This window comes from Pleurodeles waltl, chromosome 10, assembly GCF_031143425.1.
Source record: "Pleurodeles waltl isolate 20211129_DDA chromosome 10, aPleWal1.hap1.20221129, whole genome shotgun sequence".
NCBI classification, from domain to species: Eukaryota; Metazoa; Chordata; class Amphibia; order Caudata; family Salamandridae; genus Pleurodeles; species Pleurodeles waltl.
Genome location: NC_090449.1, coordinates 407,826,791 through 407,846,788, shown reverse-complemented (window position 1 = coordinate 407,846,788; position 19,998 = coordinate 407,826,791). Strand labels below are relative to the sequence as shown.

Sequence of the window (19,998 nt, the reverse complement as noted above, 5' to 3'; positions counted from 1 at the left end):
TACTGTCAACACCAGGGCAGTGTGCGCTCTATTGGCGACTAGAATCCAAAAACCCAGCACTCTCAAAACAACGTAATTTAGGCATTGTGCTGATATGTTGTTGTTTAACCTTTTGTATTGCAGAGTTCAATACTGAAGACTTATTTTTAATGTGCTTACAAATGCTGTACATTTGTAATGTATTGCTGCAGGCTTTCAGAGTGTGTTAGGGAGTGGTCCCTTTCCAGGACCTTCTAGAGACTTTCCCTGCAACATGCCTGGGTGTGGTTCTGGGCTGGGCCAAGACTCTATAAAAAGGAGCCAGCCCAGCTCCAAGTGCTCACTATTCAGAGGTCCTGGTGCACAGCAGCAGCTTCTTCCTGAGCTCCTGTCTCAGTGGCCTATTTGATCTTTCAGACATCTGACTTTCATTCTTCATTTGGAGATCCTTGTTCTGGGCGGTAAGACAGTGGGTGGGCTCGCCTCCCGACACCGTTATCGAGAACTCTCATGTTCTAGAGCCTAATTCTTTTATGATTTGACAGAGTACTTTGCGTGTGTGAAATATGCACTTGAGTGTTTGTGACATTTGCAGGGTGACTTGCGAATCGGCAAGACGCGCGATTCGTTTCATGATAATTTAATCTTGTTAATTATTGCGCGCTACCATTTCTTGACATTTACATGGTGGCTTAAGAATCGGCAAGACGCGCGATTCGCTATATGGTGTTTTAACTTTGTTGTTCATTGCGTGCTACCATTTCTTGACATTTACATGGTTGCTTAAGAATCGGCAAAAGACACGCGATTCGTTTCATTGTACTTTGATCTTGTTTTTCATTGTGAGCTGTTATTTCTTGCCATTTACATCGTGGTTTACGAATCGGCAAGACGCACGATTCTCTCCTCGAGTTTAATTCATGTTGTTTATTGTATGCCACTATTCTAAGATATTTATCATGTAATATTCGAGTTGACAAGGTATGTGATTTGTTTTTCCTGATGGTGCACAATCCTTTTATGGTGTTTACTATATATATATATATATATATATATATGGAAAATGTCACTTACCCAGTGTACATCTGTTCGTGGCATTAGTCGCTGCAGATTCACATGCTGTGCACATCCCGCCATCTGGTGTTGGGCTCGGAGTGTTACAAGTTGTTTTTCTTCGAAGAAGTCTTTTTTTCGAGTCACGAGACCGAGGGACTCCTCCCATTTCGACTCCATTGCACATGGGCGTCGACTCCATCTTAGATTGTTTTCCCCGCAGAGGGTGAGGTAGGAGTTGTGTATGCTAGTAATAGTGCCCATGCAATGGAGTGAATACGTATGTACATAATGAAGTTTAAAGTAATATATTTACAAATTTACAAATGTTCAAGATCAACTTCTAAACGGCTACCGGCTCCCGGGGAGGCGGGTGGGCGCATGTGAATCTGCAGCGACTAATGCCACGAAAAGATGTACAATGGTTAAGTGACATTTTCCGTTCGATGGCATGTGTAGCTGCAGATACACATGCTGTGCATAGACTACTAAGCACTTATCTCCCCAAAAGCGGTGGTTCAGCCTGTAGGAGTTGAAGTTGTTTGAAATAATGTTCGTAGTACAGCTTGACCTACTGTGGCTTGTTGTGCCGTTAACACATCTACACAGTAGTGTTTGGTAAATGTATGAGGCGTAGACCATGTTGCTGCCTTACATATTTCGTTCATTGGAATATTTCCTAGAAAGGCCATGGTAGCACCTTTTTTTCTGGTTGAGTGTGCCTTTGGTGTAATAGGCAGCTCTCTCTTTGCTTTAAGATAGCAGGTTTGAATACACTTAACTATCCATCTAGAAATGCCTTGTTTAGAAATTGGATTCCCTGTATGAGGTTTTTGGAAAGCAATAAATAGTTGTTTTGTTTTTCGAATTAGTTTTGTTCTGTCAATGTAGTACATCAGTGCTCTTTTGATGTCTAATGTATGCAGTGCTCTTTCAGCTACAGAATCTGGCTGTTGGAAGAACACTGGTAATTCTACCGTTTGATTCAAGTGGAACGGTGAGATCACTTTTGGTAAAAAGTTTGGATTTGTCCGTAGAACTACTTTATGCTTGTGTATTTGAATAAATGGTTCTTGTATGGTAAATGCTTGAATTTCACTCACTCTTCTTAGAGATGTGATGGCAATCAAAAATGCAACTTTCCATGTTAAGTATTGCATTTCACAAGAGTGCATGGGCTCAAAAGGTGGACCCATGAGTCGTGTTAAGACAATGTTGAGGTTCCATGAAGGAACTGGTGGTGTTCGTGGCGGTATAATTCTCTTTAGGCCTTCCATAAATGCTTTTATGACTGGTATCCTAAATAATGAAGTTGAGTGCGTAATTTGCAGGTAGGCTGAAATTGCGGTCAGATGTATCTTTATTGAAGAGCAAGCTAGCTCTGACTTTTGCAATTGTAGTAATTATCCTACTATATCTTTGGCAGATGCGTGTAAGGGTTGAATTTGATTATTATGGCAGTAATAAACAAATCTTTTCCACTTATTTGCATAGCAGTGTCTAGTGGTAGGTTTCCTAGCTTGTCTTATGACCTCCATACATTCTTGTGTGAGGTCTAAGTGTCCGAATTCTAGGATTTCAGGAGCCAAATTGCTAGATTCAGCGATACAGGATTTGGGTGTCTGATCTGTTGTTTGTGTTGTGTTAACAGATCTGGTCTGTTTGGTAGTTTGACATGAGGTACTACTGAGAGGTCTAGTAGTGTTGTGTACCAAGGTTGTCTTGCCCATGTCGGTGCTATTAGTATGAGTTTGAGTTTGTTTTGACTCAATTTGTTTACTAGATATGGAAGGAGTGGGAGAGGGGGAAAAGCGTAAGCAAATATCCCTGACCAGCTCATCCATAACGCATTGCCCTGAGACTGATCTTGTGGGTACCTGGATGCAAAGTTTTGGCATTTTGCGTTTTCTTTTGTTGCAAATGAATCTATTTGTGGTGTTCCCCACATTTGAAAGTAAGTATTTAGTATTTGGGGATGAATCTCCCATTCGTGGATCTGTTGGTGATCCCGAGAGAGATTGTCTGCTAACTGGTTCCGAATTCCTGGAATAAATTGTGCTATTAGGCGAATGTGGTTGTGAATCGCCCAATGCCATATTTTCTGTGTTAGGAGACACAACTGTGTCGAGTGTGTGCCTCCCTGTTTGTTTAGGTAATACATTGCTGTCATGTTGTCTGTTTTGACAAGAATGTGTTTGTGGCTTATTATGGGTTGAAATGCTTTGAGCGCTAGAAATACCGCTAACAGTTCTAAGTGATTTATGTGAAACTGTTTTTGCTGTATGTCCCATTGTCCTTGGATGCTGTGTTGATTGAGGTGTGCTCCCCACCCTATCATGGAAGCATCTGTTGTTATTACGTATTGTGGCACTGGGTCTTGGAAAGGCCACCCTTGGTTTAAATTTATACTGTTCCACCATTGAGGCGAGATGCATGTTTGGCGGTCTATCAACACCAGATCTAGAAGCTGACCCTGTGCTTGTGACCATTGTGATGCTAGGCACTGTTGTAAGGGCCGCATGTGCAACCTTGCGTTTGGGACAATGGCTATGCATGAAGACATCATGCCTAGTAGTTTCATCACTAGTTTGACTTGTATCTTTTGATTTGGATACATGGTCTGTATCACATTGTGAAATGTGTGAACTCTTTGTGGACTTGGAGTGGCAATCCCTTTTGCTGTGTTGATTGTTGCTCTTAAGTATTGCTGTGTTTGATAAGGCAGAAGGTGTGACTTTGTGTAGTTGATTGAGAAACCTAGTTTGTGGAGGATTTCTATGACATATTTTGTGTGTTGTGAACACCGTCTTAGCGTGTTGGTTTTGATTAACCAATCGTCTAGGTACGGGAACACATGTATTTGCTGCCTTCTGATATGTGCAGCTACTACTGCTAAGCATTTTGTAAAAACTCTTGGTGCAGTTGTTATTCCGAATGGCAACACTTTGAATTGGTAATGTATCCCTTGGAATACAAACCTTAGGTACTTTCTGTGTGAAGGATGTATTGGTATATGGAAATATGCATCCTTTAGGTCTAGTGTTGTCATGTAGTCTTGTTGTTTGAGCAGTGGGATTACGTCTTGTAATGTAACCATGTGAAAGTGATCTGATTTGATGTAGGTATTTAATGTTCCGAGATCTAGTATAGGTCTCAGACTCTTGTCTTTTTTGGGTATCAGAAAGTACAGGGAGTAAACTCCTGTGTTTATTTGTTGTTTTGGTACTAACTCTATTGCTTCTTTTTGTAGCAATGCCTGAACTTCTAGTCCTAGAAGATCTATATGTTGTTTTGACATATTGTGTGTTTTCGGTGGGATGTTTGGAGGGAATTTGAGAAATTCTATGCAATAACCATGCTGGATAATTGCTAAGACCCAAGTGTCTGTTGTTATTTCCTCCCAATGTTTGTAAAACTTGGTTAGTCTCCCCCCCACAGGTGTTATGTGTTGGGGATTTGTGACCTTGAAGTCACTGCTTGTTTGGAGGAGTTTTGGGACTTTGGAACTTTCCTCTATTCCTTTGAAATTGTCCCCCTCTATATTGTCCCCGAAAACCTCCCCGCTGATACAGGCTCTGGTAAGTGGGCTTTGTTTGTGAGGTTGTGGCTTCTGTGGTTTGCCCTCGAAACCCCCCTCGAAATTGTGTCTTTCGAAATGTGCCTCTGCTCTGTGGGGAGTACAGTGCGCCCATGGCTTTGGCAGTGTCAGTGTCTTTCTTACGTTTTTCGATCGCAGTGTCCACCTCCGGCCCAAACAACTGCTGTCCGTTGAATGGCATATTCAGCACAGCTTGCTGTATCTCTGGTTTAAATCCTGATGTACGCAGCCATGCATGTCTCCTTATTGTTACTGCTGTGTTGACAGTTCTAGCAGCTGTGTCTGCAGCATCCATTGCTGACCGTATCTGATTATTGGAGATACCCTGTCCTTCTTCTACTACTTGCTGCGCTCTTTTTTGGAACTCCTTGGGTAAATGTTCAATAAGGTGTTGCATCTCATCCCAATGGGCCCTATCATATCTGGCTAGCAAAGCTTGCAAATTTGCAATACGCCATTGGTTTGCTGCCTGTGCCGCCACCCTTTTGCCTGCAGCATCGAATTTGCGACTTTCTTTATCTGGAGGTGGTGCATCTCCTGAAGTATGAGAGTTGGCTCTTTTGCGCGCTGCTCCCACTACAACAGAGTCTGGTGTTAGCTGTTGTGTAATGTACACTGGGTCTGTTGGTGGCGGTTTATATTTTTTATCTACTCTTGGAGTAATGTCTCTCCCTTTGACAGGCTCCTCAAACACTTGTTTGGAGTGTTTTAGCATTCCGGGTAGCATAGGAAGACTCTGATATTGGCTGTGTGTGGACGACAGTGTATTAAAAAGAAAGTCGTCTTCAATGGGCTCTGAATGAAGGCTGACATTATGAAATGCCGCTGCTCTTGACACCACCTGTGCGTAGCCTGTACTATCCTCTGGTGGCGATGGTTTAGCTGGATAGCATTCTGGACTATTATCTGACACTGGTGCGTCATAAAGGTCCCATGCGTCAGGGTCATCTTGACTCATTCCTGTATGAGTTGGGGATTGCATCACTGGTGGAGTGGCTACCGGTGATGGTTGCGTAGAGTGATGTGGGGATGGTGGCGGTGTTATTTGTTTAGCCATCTTTGCGTGTGGCTGTTTGTCCTTGTCTTGGAAGGCAAGCTTGCGTTTCATTTTGACTGGAGGAAGAGTGCTGATCTTCCCTGTATCTTTTTGAATAAAGAGCCGTCTTTGTGTGTGATCTGGCTCTATTGCCTGTAATTCCTGTCCAAATCTATGTGTCTTCATTTGTGTGGACAGTCCTTGTTCCTCAGTGTAGGAACTTGTTTTCGGTTCCGAGGCCGGATATTTCGGTACCGAAACCTTTTCGGCTGCTTTTTTCGGCTCCGACGAAACCTTTTTTACTTTCGGCGTCGTGCTCTCTCGGTGCCGACCCGTTTCGGTGCCGTTGTCTCGGTGCCGAATCTTCTCTGAGCCACTATCTCGGGCCCGAGATTGCTGTGTGCCGGTATTTCGACCGGAGTCGGACGACTTCGACACTAGCTCGCCCTTTTTCGGTGCCGATGAACGGTCACCTACTTTTCGGGTTAAGCCATGGCCTGTTGGCGGTGTCGTCCCCTGGGCTTTAGCGCTTTTCTCGTGAGTTCTTGGTTTCAACGTCTTACTCACGGTTTTAGGCGTTTCCTCGGGATCGATCTCCTCAGAGTCCGACTCCTGGGTGGAGAATGTTTCTTCCTCCTCCTCGAAACGCTCTTGTCCTGTCGGCGCCGACGCCATTTGCAGACTTCTTGCTCTTCGGTCCCTGAGTGTCTTCCTGGACCGAAACGCTCGACAGGCCTCACAAGTATCCTCCTTGTGTTCTGGTGACAAACACAAGTTACAGACCAGATGTTGATCTGTATATGGATACTTGTTATGGCATTTTGGACAGAAGCGGAATGGGGTCCGTTCCATCAGCCTTGAAGAGACACGTGGCCGGGCCGACCAGGCCCGATGGGGATGGAAAAAAAACCCGAAGGGCCACCGGAGCTCTTCTTAATTCGGTGTCGATCTGTTGTAACTAACCCGATACCGAACGCAAACAATACCGTTGATTTTTCCGAGATTCTAACTAACTTTCCGACCCGAAACACGGAGCGAAAAGGAACACGTCCGAACCCGATGGCGGAAAAAAAACAATCTAAGATGGAGTCGACGCCCATGCGCAATGGAGTCGAAATGGGAGGAGTCCTTCGGTCTCGTGACTCGAAAAAAAGACTTCTTTGAAGAAAAACAACTTGTAACACTGCGAACCCAACACCAGATGGCGGGATGTGCACAGCATGTGTATCTGCAACTACACATGCCATCGAACATATATATAAATCTACAATATGCGCAATTTGTGTTGAAACATTTTAAGAGTACACAGAAGATCAGAGTGTCTAGATGCAATATTGTATGGTCCTGGTATGCATTCTCAAAAAAGAATTTATATGACTGGTTTAAAATTTAGTCAGAACGTTTTTCTGATTCTCATGTAAAGGAAAGTACTTGATTAAGAAAGTTTTCATTGAATCCATCTTGATTCCCTTACAGGTATCCGGCCATCTTGAAACTTAGTAATTTTAAACTTAATTCTTAGATTGTTCATGTTTTCAGAATGACTATGCTTAGAATCATAGTCTAGTATTGATTTCAGGAGATATAATTTTCATATTGTGTGTTCTAACCTTTTTCTTACTACAGGTCTCCTTCCCAGCTGTTTCCCTTCCTAATCCCCTCTTCCCCTCTTGAACTCTCTTAGCCTCTGTGATTTATCTATTAGAGTCTTGGAGCTGTTCAGTGGTGGACGTGTTGGGAACGTGCGCAGACCCTGAGGATCTGGTGACTCTGACACCTCCTACAACCACTCCCTCTTCGTCCACTCCCAAACCTTCACCCTCTTCTAGCCCCAGTGTCCCTAAAAGGCTTTTCCCCTCTACCCTTGAACCATTCCCTGAAACCCCACCCCCCCATCCTTTGCTTCGGGCCGGGGGTGGGCAGAACCCAGGCCAGCACCTCAGCCACCCAGTCCACGGCCCCTTAGTTTCTGCAGCTACTGCAGGTGTGAGAGGCTCCAAGGAGACACCCGTCAGCACTGCCACTGTGCCTGCACTAGCTGCCAAGGGCAAAAAGGGTCCACCAGCTAGCAAGCACAAGGAGACACCACCAGCTGGCCGGCTGGCCGGCTGGCCGGCTCCTGTGTTGCGGCCTCATTCCCGCTGGGCCGGCGGGTGCAAACTTGGTTTGCGTCCGCCAGCCCAGCGGGAATGTTGGAATGGGGGCCACGTGAGTGCGGCCGCATTGGCGGCCGCATGGCGGTAGCCACCCGCCAAGGTCGGAATGACCCCCATAGTGTCTTCTTTATCAACAAAACATACTTTCAATCAGATTTTGAACAGAAATTGTAAGACTTCAGTTTTTGTTTCAACAGGGTCTTGTAATGTTACTGCCACAAACTAGAGTCCTTTATTTAATGCAGACATTTCCTTATCAGATAAATGGTGCAGTGATACGTTCTTGTGCGTATCCTTTCACTCTGCCTCCTCCCCTTCCTCCCCTGCTGCCTCTGCCAAAAAAAGGTTGAGCACTAGGACTGGGGGGTGGGAGGGAAGACTTTAGGTGGCACACCTTCCTGACTGGAGTCTGATGAAGATTAGGAAAAAGTTATACATTGTTTGTGGGGGAACGGCCCTAGAACTAGAGGTTACGGGGTAGGGGAGTTATTCTTGAATGAATGTTCTTTACAATATGGATATGTGTTTTCTACATTGTAAATCTTAATATTTCATGGAACTTGTGTTGGACAGCAAGAGTCTTAAATTCAGAAATTGTTTTCTCTACATCTTCCAGAAGATTTTTTTGCATTCTGGATATTAGTGTTTTACCCAAATTCTTTTTCTAATACTTCTATCTCCTTCAACTCAGATTCACTGATTCGAAGCACTGTATCTATATAGCAGGCCAGCCAATCCGTGGAAAAGTTAGTACCTACTCCACTGAATTGTAATAAATATTGTCTGTCATAAATAAAGGTAACAGGGGCATTTTTTACTTGCAACCCCAAAGCAACTGGGTTGTTCTTCAAATGTTCTAACAGGATCTGCACATGTAATTGAGTAGGAATGTGTTTTTTTAACTGTTTTAATTTTTCTATTTTAACTAGGTTGGTGTTTGTGGAGGCCTCCTTATCTCAGTTTAATAACAAGGGATTCTGCAGTAGTTTATTAATGTGAATCTCACTATAACATACCATAAAGGGCTTTGTCATACTTATGGCACACAACTAAACAAAGTGTAAATGGATACCTAGGTGGAGAGTGATCTTCACACTACCCAAATGAGTATTCAAAACTCAACAAAAAACCCCCGCACCTCACAAGGTGCTATCAAACATTCACATAAAGAGGAGAGGGGGGGTTGCCCACAGCCCTACGTAACCTGGGCAATCAACTAACACATAAAAATGGTATCCATAGGGACAAGGAATTATATCACTTAGCAAATTAACAGTGCAACAAATGATCACTGGATCATACCATTTAGTTTAACTAAAACATCTTCATCAAATTTGAGGATCGGTCAATATACATTTACACTCTTTATTAATATATAAATTATTTATTTCTTATGATCTCCAATTGAAACACCTCACATGATCAAAAATGATAAATACAAACAGATTACAATTTACAAAAAAATACATGAATATTCACATAGTACAATAATAAATATTTACTCTCATATCCTCAGGAGTAACATACATCCTCCTATGTATTCTTCCTTATTGTGAAGATTGAATAGTTCCTCCTTGATACCTTCTTATTTTCCACAGAGGTTGTACAAATGTTAAACTACCAAGGGGTCACTGCTTCAAATAAGGAGAACAGTGCACCAGCACCTTTATCTTCCCCCTTACAACTCCAGTAAAACTGCTGACCCCCCCTGCTCAATTCAATACCCACCCACCGAGTTATGAAGTTTGGTCAAATTTGGCCCCGGGGGGAGGGGACTGGGGGTGGCTTTGGTTGTGAAAGGCCACTATATGTCAGGAATATATTTTTTAAATAAAATAATGGTGTGGGTCTGGCCCATCCTAACATCCGCTGCGTTCCAACCCCAACAGTCTTTATGCTGCCCGTGTGTCTAACTCCCAATATTAAAATCATTTTAATAGTGAATAGACACACTTTTTTGGGCTTGGGTATGCTGCCATCTAGGAAAACCTATCAGACCCTGAAAGTTCTGAAAACTAGACACCTGGGGGAGTCCAGGGCTGTGCTTTGTGTGGATCTGCAACATTTTCTCACCTACAATGCCCTGCTAACCTCAAACTTCTCCTAAAAAGGCACACTTTCTTCATATGTCTGCGAGGAAAACTTCTGCAATCAGCAGGGAGCCATACATTTCTTACCAATCAGCATTCACCAAAGTGCCTCGGGCAAAAGACCATGGTACAAGTTAAGGGGTTAACTACTGCAAAACAGAAGCCAGTGAGGCTAAGCCTAAGAGCATGCAAATAAACTGAAATAAACCATCTGGACGATAAACCATATTATGTAAGTTAAAGAACTAAATTTGAACTCCCTAACTCATTATTTATACCGGTGGTTGTCGGAATGTATAACTCCAAGCCCCTTCTGAGCAGAATGTTTTTGCATCACCCACTCTAAAGTTGAAGTGCTTTGGGTGATTACTTTTTTGGGAACAGGGAGCGAGAGAGGGAGCGAGAGAGAGAGCTAGAGAGAGAGAGAGAGAGAGAGAGAGAGAGAGAGAGAGAGAGAGAGAGAGAGAGAGCAAGAGCGGACTCTTGCTCCACACCCTCCCTCCTGTCACACCTCTCAACTCACCCTCCTCTATAGAGAGTCACATTGCAAGGGCTCACTTTCACCCATCAATTGAACAAAATCTCTACCATTGACCTGAATTGATCACTTGCCCTGAGAACCTTCCTTTACTGAAAAAATGCATTGATAGCATTGAATTAAAGGGGATTACCATTCAAAACCTCTCAATCTCATCAGCCTTGGAAACTCAAAAGATTGAGGATGTTGTAGCACTTACTCCCTTTGCTCTGCTGCAGCTTTCTTTGCTCCACACTCCCTCATGCTCTCCCAGTGCTCCCTCAGTTAATGTTCCTGCAGATCCCTCTCCCTCCCAAGATTTAGGAATTTCTACCTTAATCCTGACTGATGCACCTCTCAAGCCCTCCATATGCTCACCCTCCAGAATGTATTACCCCTTCAGCTACACTGGCTACTGCAATGACCCCTAATCCTTAAGTCTCCTGCAGTGCACCAACTCTTGAGGCTCATGCAGTTCCCACTTCCCACCATTTCTGTCCCTTCTGCGCTCCATTCCTCTTCTTCCCTGCAGCACAGGCCATGTTCCTGTGCTGCAGAACACTGTTCAAACTCTTGCCATGGACGTTTCCCCGCAACAAACACAGATGTTTATCAAAAAGTGGTAAGCTTACAAACACTGCTTGACCTTCAAATCCTGGATGATGTACCAACAAACAAGTACTTTTAACTTTCAGGTCCAAATCTTAAAACATCAAGTACTTCAAAATAGTTGGTAAAAGCATGAATCCAGAATCTCCATTTCAATGGAGGCTAACCTGGATCAGCTACAAATAGAGGAAGTGGGTGGTCCTTGTACTCTGCTCATTGTGTTAGCTGTGGATAGAACAGACAAAAATCCTATTATGGTGTGCATACAATGAAGTTTGACGTAATAATTCACACAAAGCACACCCCTGAGAAACAAAGATCCTTTGCAATCACTGTCCTATAGTGGTGAGTGCACTCAACTTTCCTTTTAATCAACCCCTGGGAAATTCCGCCGACGGTTAATGTTGAAACGTTGCTGGGCAACCACCATTATGCATATACCAGATGTGTGTCAAACATTGATTACATGAACAGCCTCCGAATTGTTTTTAGAATACGTCTGGAAGCGCTGATGAATAAAGGACTAAAGAGTTAACTGCAGTGCATTAAAAAGACTTGAAACAAACTGTAGAACATATGTGGGTGCAAATCAATGAAATGATCAGGCCACAGACTGGGTTTTAAGTGCATCCCTAGCTGGCCATCTGTTCACTGGTTGTCCCTAGGTCATCTGGTATCAGGTCGCTGGCCCTGGGCTTCAGGGGGCCTCTTCCCTTGAATTTGAGGTGGGAATAGCTTGGTCTATCTCTAGTGATGGCAGATGCAGAAGAAGTATTACAACAGAGGCTGCTCACCTGCCCAATCATCTGATGTCTCCGTGCCCATGTCCACCTCAACTTGCCTGTTTGTAGTATCCATCAATTTCACTTGTTTGAACCACAAAATGTTCTTGGTTATCCTCTTCTGCCCCCTAGAGGCGGTTATCATGGTGCCATTTCATCCAAGAACCTGCTACAGATGTTTTGAATGGCATTCTGAACTTCTATCCAGAAAGCCGGTCCTGGATGATCACCAGGTCCCCTCTTCTATATGCAGGCTAGTAGCACTTTGCTGGCACAATCGTTGGACGCTTTCCTTTTGGCTTGCACAGCAGGTGAGTTAGGCACATTAGGGGTCCAGCCTGGCCCCGCAGGGATGTAGTCACAAATCTGAAACAATATGTTCTGGGCCACGCCAATCCGTGCGTATTGTTTAAGGACTGCATGAACCGCTCAGCATCGTCATTGGCCTGCTCACTGTCCATCTTTAGGAGGTGTGGAGGTCTAAAACATGGTGAAGATCTTCTCTAGCATGAGCCGGATGCTGGTGCATGGGGTTGAGGCCATTACATAAACCATGGGGTATTTGGAATAGTTGTCACCAAGGACTACCATCTGCCACCCGTGGTGAAGCTGTCAAAAACCATGCTTCACATGCTCCATGGTTCTTTGCAGTGATTTTTAGTCTTTACCAGTCTCCAGAGAGGAGATGCACCTGTGATCTGACACAGGTGGCAGGCCTTCATCTTCTCCTCCACCACTGGGAGCCAGTATTTTGTCTGAAGCCCTGCCTTAGTCTTAGCAGAACTTAGATGGCCTTGGTGAGCCAGGTCCACCACGTGTTCCCACAGAGCCTGACGCACCACCAAGTGTCGGGCACACAGCAGCAATCTGTCCATCATGATGCTGATTTCCCCTCTCACCCTCCAGAGTTGCAACGTCACTACATGATCAGTAGGGTTCCACCCCCAGACATCCTCCAGAAACCGTTTCCATTGGTAAGTCTGTAGCACGTGAGTGGTCCTATGTAGGCAAGTGTCTATTGCTGTGAATGACTGAATGCCTCCTAAATACATGGCCATGGGGCAGGGAGCGTGCATCACGTGCTCATGTATGTTTTTGCTGCCTCTACATCTCGTCCATCCTTGGCAGACTCAGGCTTAAGTTCCTGGATAGGCAATCTGTAAGGTTCCTTCTCCCACTTGATAGACTACTGTCAAATGATATAGTTGCAGTTGTATGGCTCAGGGCTCTATCCACAGGGAATGGTTTCTCTACGATCCACTGGTTTACCAGCAGCCTGGGGTCTGTCACTACCCTGAATTCTCGACCACATAAGTATAAGTGGTAGTGGTTGCAGCCCCACGGGATGGCAAAGGCCTCCAGCTCGCTTTGGGTGTATTGAGTCTCTGTTGCTGGCAACTCCCTGCTGGCGCATGCAATAGGTACACAAGCTCCTTGGCTTTTCTCCTGGGGAAGTTCTGCTGAAACCTTCACCAGGCTGGCATCCACAAGGTGTTCCGTTGGGCTCTGTGAGTCAAAAGTACAACATTGTTACGTCTCTCAGTAGGACCTTCTTGATGTCTCCATATGCCTGATCAGCCTATTCAGTCCAGTTCCACAGCGTGACTACTCTCATTAACACTCTGAGAAGGACCGAAATGGTTGTGAGGTTGGGCACTATCCACCTGCAATACGTGGCCTTGCCCAAAAAACTCCGGGCCTTGGAGGGTCGCTCTGAGGCAAGAGCGGTGGCCGGCCAGGGTTGTGGAGCAAGCAAGGATGTCATTGCTTATGTTTAGCACTCCTTTCAGTCCTGATACTGTCTTGCAGATTGCATTTTGGGACAACTCCAGCACTGATGCAATGTAACATTTTATTGCTGATACCTCTGCAGTCTTACGTGCATGGAAAAGGTGGTTCTGTATTGCTTTCAGGGTCTAGTTCTACCTGGTGGTATCCAGTGTTCAGGTCAAGCATTGAAAACCAGTGGGCCCCGTTGAGGTCAGCTATGATGTTGCCCATGGTTGGGGTTATACGGAGCTCTTGTCGAATAGCTGTGTTGGGGGAATCTCATGTCCACACAGACCCGGATGGCACCTGGCTGCTTGTGCTTTGGGGCAACTACCAACAGTGACCTCAAGGGAGTTGGCCCAGATACCTTCTCAATGATGCCTTGCTGCTCCAGCCTGAGGTAAAAGTGTACACACCTGTGGTATACAGTGGTAGGTTTGACAGCTCCCCCCCAAGAGTACTAAGAAAGGGTGCAATGGTCTTTGTAATTGGTCGCCCTTAAACTCGGAAGGGTTGACAGTAAAGCAAAATTTCAAAAAATGGGTATATGCTCAAAATACTGATAATATTTATTTTGTGGGTATAAGGTGGTCATTTTGGTCAACATTAATGCAACTTACCCTGACATTTCAGTGGCGTGTGGGAAAAATCCTTTGTTTGCACCGTCCATGACATTTGTTAGGATGTGGGCTTGTAACACCTTTATAGACGCACAACACTGGTATGTACTGGAGTGTTACCTTCCCAGTAGATATCAGAAGGTTATAATGGATAGAATGCCACAATTCTGGCCTACACTTATTCAAGGACTGTATAAAAGGTTAGTCAGTGATAACGTTTGAAGATGGAAACAGAGTTCATTAACCCAAATAAGGATTTTTAGAAACATGTGCAATTATACACAAAAATGGCCTACACATCCTGAAATGGACGAAACAAATGGATTTCATCAAAGACCAATATTGTTAATGTTGTAAAAATTGAATAGAAACACTTATTGGGCCTACACCACTTTACTCTCGCAATAAACTCTAATAAGAGCGGTCTAAAAAGCATCGGAAAAAGGATCTGGAGCTCCCTTTTGAAGCTCAAGAACAGATGGAGATCTAAGATTTATGGCACAGAAGCATTGTGAATGCTATGACTAAGATAATTTTGCACACCATACATACTGATACCTACAAAAAAGCCCAGAAACAAACCCTGCAATCCTTAAAACGCTATAAAGATGTGAATGTGACTGGCATACACCTTCTGGTCACATACATTTAAAAAAAATGTGCCTGCACAACAATCGACGTACAGCAGCTTGTCGAGGTTGGACTAGCTACGGGTGACTGCTAAAGAAGAGTCAAGATGGAAGTTTTCAGGAGTGACTTTAGTAAGACTATTTGTCATGAAGCGCTGGTAGCAGGCATGCAAGGTCTAGTTGATGTACAATGAGGCAGATCAGAGGTTAATGTGCTTCAACTGTGATAAATGTAATCATTCACACTGGTATGCTGGGACCAGTCCTACTGGATCCTGGACCCAAAATTGGGCTACTGGGCACCCCCTTCAGCACTTGACTCTCAAGATAGCGTGGCAGAGCAGTACATGGTTTCTCAAGGAGGTGATGTGATTAGATTAGTGATTCATAGGATTCTGAGATTTTCTTTTGTACAGAAGCAGCTGAGAGCCAAACCTATACAAATCTTGCAAAATTGCAGGAAGAGCCCATTCAGACTTGGTGATGTTGTTAGACAACAAAGTTAGGATGAGGTGTGCAATAGATGAAAGTCCACAATGTTAAGGGACTGATAGTGTTCCCTGCATGTAGACCCTGGGATATCAGACCTTTGGCAATTATAGGGAAAAAGCACTACATCTCAGAAATCACTATTTGTAGTTGGATTTGTCTTCCACCAAGACCACAGCTCCAGAGATATGAACCACATGCCATTAGCACAGTTAAAGTGTTCTCAAGCAGGGGAGTCAAACATTGATCTCTGCAACTGGTCAATGGACTTTACTGTAGTTTGGGACATTGGGTTCTCTATGCCTCACCTATCGATTTCTGTCTTATGCAGGTCAAGAGATACAGCAGAGGAAGTTGTCGACGTCTCACAGCGGAAACTATAGGCACACACAGGTCTCACAGCAGCGCTTTTGTGTGTTCAGGAACAAAGAAAGGCACACCGAAACATGCAATAATTCTTCCCTTGGAGCATAGCAAAAGGACTTCCTGCATAACAGCTGGACGACCTCTTGTCCTAGGCTACTAATCCAAAACTCCAAAATGTCCTCAGATAGCTAGGCTGATGAAGCCTTTCTAGGAAGGCTTCATCTGCAGCATGCAATGCAGCAACCTCATCCCAATTAAGCACAGCACTCTCTTCTCAAGGCAGTCCAGCTACCCCTTCACCATCAATCTTGGCATTAGACTCCATCCCTAGTGAGAGGATAGCAGTTAGCAGATTCTGGCTTAAACTCAATGATTCCTTAGCTGTACTGGTGTACAGCTCCTTTCATTGTCGGTTATGGATTCTTGAAAAATAAAGTCATGGTCAAGCTGGCCAGTTATGTATCCTCAGAGCTGATGACTAAAGCCCATTAGCACATTTTGCATTTTACGAGGCTTGCTCCATCGGTTACTGCACGGCCACTCTATGATCAGCTAATGTTGGGGCCATAGCAAAAGGACACTTTCCTGCTCAAGTTCCATCTAGCTCATGTATAGATTTTCATTGGGCACATATAGCAGGTTAGTTCTTTAGAAATGCAGAACAAGCATGTGGAGCTGGGACCACCCTGGTAGGCTAACTAAAGGCAACTCCAGAGGGTGGACTGAGATACCATCACCCCCAGGACACTGTGACCCTCTACAGCACAGCACTAGCAAATGAGATGGAACGCAAAAGTGCAGGCTCCCAGGTCAAAGGAGAAATGACTGGCTTTGCACAAAGCCCTCCAGCACATGGAGATGCTGAAATGGATTCTCTCCTGTCAGGGAGACAAGCTGATTCACTGATACTCTATCACACATGCAGTGTGCGTTCACCTTTCAGGAAAACTGAGAGAACCTTTTACACAAGAAAGGCGAGTAGACATGTCCAACTAAAACGGACTGTCCCTTCATTTCAATTAATGGTAGCATCATAAGAAGTCCCTCAAAGTGCACTAGAGTGTGCAATAGCCACTGTCTCGCAGAAGGTGCACTTTGGGTGCCCACCTTGAGCTAATTGTACATCTGTGGGTTTTCAGCAGATGTAACAGGGAGCCCCCATAGAAAGTTAATATGATTGTTGGGCTCAGAGAGAGAAATTCTAGAAGAAACAAATTGCACTATCAGGGGTGGAAACACAGACAGGGATGTTCACTCTCCAGATCCAAGTGGGTCACTTCCTTCCCAACATAAAACAAATGGTCATGTACAACAGTGTCAGACACGTCAGCGCACATGAAACGCATATCTTTAGACCTTAAAGTAGGAGAAAGGGCTCTTTGATCCTGCAAAGCTTTCACTGCTAGATAACTAACATATATGAATAAAGAGCCAATTACATTCAGGGTATAGTTATTGACACAAGATATCGATGTTGGCAAGTAACTGGAGTAAAAAGAAAAGGCAACTACAAAACTCAAACCTTAGACCTAAGACATGTTGCTTTTGGTGAAGGAGAAAGAGGACACTGTCAAAAAGTAATGAACCTATGCTTAGTGTTGTCCTTCTCTCTAGTAGTAATATATAAATTCAGGTCACTTCAATTAAACAGCAGGCCATTAGTTTGAGAACTTTGAGCCACAGTAGGCATCAAACAATAGATATTTAGTCAACTGATAGGTTAGACCAAGTAAGCGCAAATGCAAATCTACGCAGTGAAACAACGTTAAGATTTTCCAAGTGTCGATTGGTTCCCACTACACAAAATACTGACTAGAGAATTCCTAAATAAAGTTTTTAAAAACAATGAATCAAACAACTGCTTCAAAATTCTGGCAATCGTGTCAAATAGGCGGCCTAAACATAAGAACTAAAACTTGCTTCAATGTTGTGCTGATCAAACATTAAGGAATCCCACTTCCAGACCTAAATCTCACCTGTAAAGGAGGCAGATGTTTCCAAAGAGATGGTTAAGTTGCGGTCACCAATGCTTTCCAAGGTAAATGGCACCCATGTCTCCCAGGGAGGAAAGTCTAGTTTTACACTGCACTCAGTCCTGTCTGCGCAGACCATCTTTTTTTGGTTGGACAGGGGCATGGTTACTGAGCCCAGAGTCAGCCGTAAAGGACACACAAACCCAAATGAGTTTGTTGCACAATTAAGAATACTGATTTTCAACTGTAAAGTGTACTCTGGAATGAAAATCCTAGAAAAGAAAAACAATTATGTTAGACATGCCTTAGAAACTCTCTTTTCAACTTTTACAAATTTTTCACCCATATTAATTACTGGTCTGAATCACAAGTATACATTTGTGTGGTGGCCGAGGAAGAAGGAGCAGGTAGGTTTTGGAGGGGGACAGTGTTTAACGTAGGGCTATTTTACACAGTGTGCTTCAGAACTTGCACAACAGCACGCAAATAAACAATTATCCATACATGACAAAATGAGGTCAAGTGTGAAGCAAACTCTAAAACTACAGTTCCATGCCTACTAAGTACTTTGTTCATCTTCTAAAAACAACCAAGAAAATGCGCCATAGCTAGAATGAAAGCCCTCAAAGTGTCCAGTGAATAACTGCATCACACTACCATAGTAATGCAGAATGCTAGGCATCCTACATTTATGACCAAGAAACCAACTAACTATACCTCCACTAATCCCTCTAACATGTGTTCGAGTTCTCATTCAAATTAAAAAAAGATCATGGCATAGACCTGTGGATTGTTTTTTTAAATGACATTCTTTCTGGAACAATAAAGTAACAGACTAAGGGCCTCATTCTGACCCTGGCGGTAAAATCCGCCAGGGCCGCGGCCCACGGAAAGCACCGCCAACAGGCTGGCGGTGCTTCCTGGGCCATTCTGACCGCGGCGGTAAAGCCGCGGTCAAAAAACCGGGTCCGGCAGTTTCCCGCCGGATTAACCCCGGTTGGCCCAATCCTCCATGAAACAGGATGGCGGGAACAGGTGTCCTGGGGCCCCTGGGAGCCCCTGCACTGCCCATGCCACTGGCATGGGCAGTGCAGGGGCCCCCTAACAGGGCCCCATTAGGCTTTTCACTGTCTGCCTAGCAGACAGTGAAAAGCACGACGGGTGCTACTGCACCCGTCGCACACCTGCAACACCGCCGGCTCCATTCGGAGCCGGCTTCTGTGTTGCAGGCCCTTTCCCGCTGGGCCGGCGGGCGCTCCCTTGGCGGGCGCCCGCCGGCCCAGCAGGAAAGTCAGAATGGCCCCCGCGGTCTTTTGACCGCAGAGCGGCCAATTGGCGGTTCCGGCCAGGCGGGCGGCGGTCAAAGTCAGAATGAGGACCTAAATACGCTACTGATACACATGAATACAAATAGAGAGAGGTAAAACACAGATGCCTTCTTTGAACTTCAACTAAAAGCAGCTCCTCTCATCAGTTTCCTGTTTGTTCTTTCTATGTATGACCTTCGGTGGTCATTGGTCAAGGAAAAAAACACATTTCAAGATACTATTGAAAAAGAAAATCTCCCGACCTTTTCAATGTTGTCTAGTTTTGCTAACTACTGTCTTCACCTCTGTATGTTAGCACGAAGGTCTACTTTCCTGTAATACAAGATTAGTTCATTTCCTATATTGACAGATTTATTAACCCACATCTCAACTAAAATAAAATCTGCCCGTGGAGCTTAGAAATGTTGTCGAAAACAATTAGAATTTCGTCTAGTGGCATTGGTTCACCAAACATGAATAACAGATTGTTAATGCCTTTTTCGAAAAGAAAAAAAAGTTTTGCCTTTAGACATTTGAAAAGCCTGCATCTAAATACCATCCCTTCCACTATAAGTCCATAGTTCTCCTTTGTTTACTATTTATTTATTGGCTCAGATGTGTGCCAGGGCTTCAAGTAAACAAGCTGCATATGATTTCCAGGCTGAAAGCTGTAGCGTTCCTTGAAGATACATCCATAAAGTAATGCAGTAAAAAAACATAACAGTTTAAATGGCTGCCCAACAAACGTCTGCGACAACACACGGCTCTGAAAGGGCTTTGATATTGTCCTTGTGCACTAAATTTACGGGAAGATAGAACTCGAATGTTTTAACATTTACAAATTCATGGTTTGATACATGGGTAAAAGCACAGCATGTGGCGGAATTTAAGGAGTGTTGTCCTTCCAGGTAAAACTGAAGAATTCTGAACCCTTATACACCTTCCAGTGTTTCTTCAGCTGACGCGGATACCTAGATACAAAAATATTTAGAGATAGGAATATTAACGGTGGATTGAGATGAAG

The 19,998-nt window shown here is 44.2% G+C and overlaps 1 protein-coding gene across 4 annotated transcripts in view; it reads right to left on the bottom strand.

The window, feature by feature from the left end:
• Nucleotides 1-19,998, bottom strand: part of PGAP6 (post-GPI attachment to proteins 6) — a 960,879-nt gene that overhangs the window by 716,845 nt on the left and 224,036 nt on the right. For all 4 annotated transcript variants that reach the window (XM_069210651.1, XM_069210654.1, XM_069210653.1 and 1 more), the window contains exon 5: nucleotides 17,671-17,939. In XM_069210651.1, coding sequence (XP_069066752.1) covers nucleotides 17,671-17,939 — 269 coding nt within the window. The remainder of the gene's footprint in view (nucleotides 1-17,670; nucleotides 17,940-19,998) is intronic.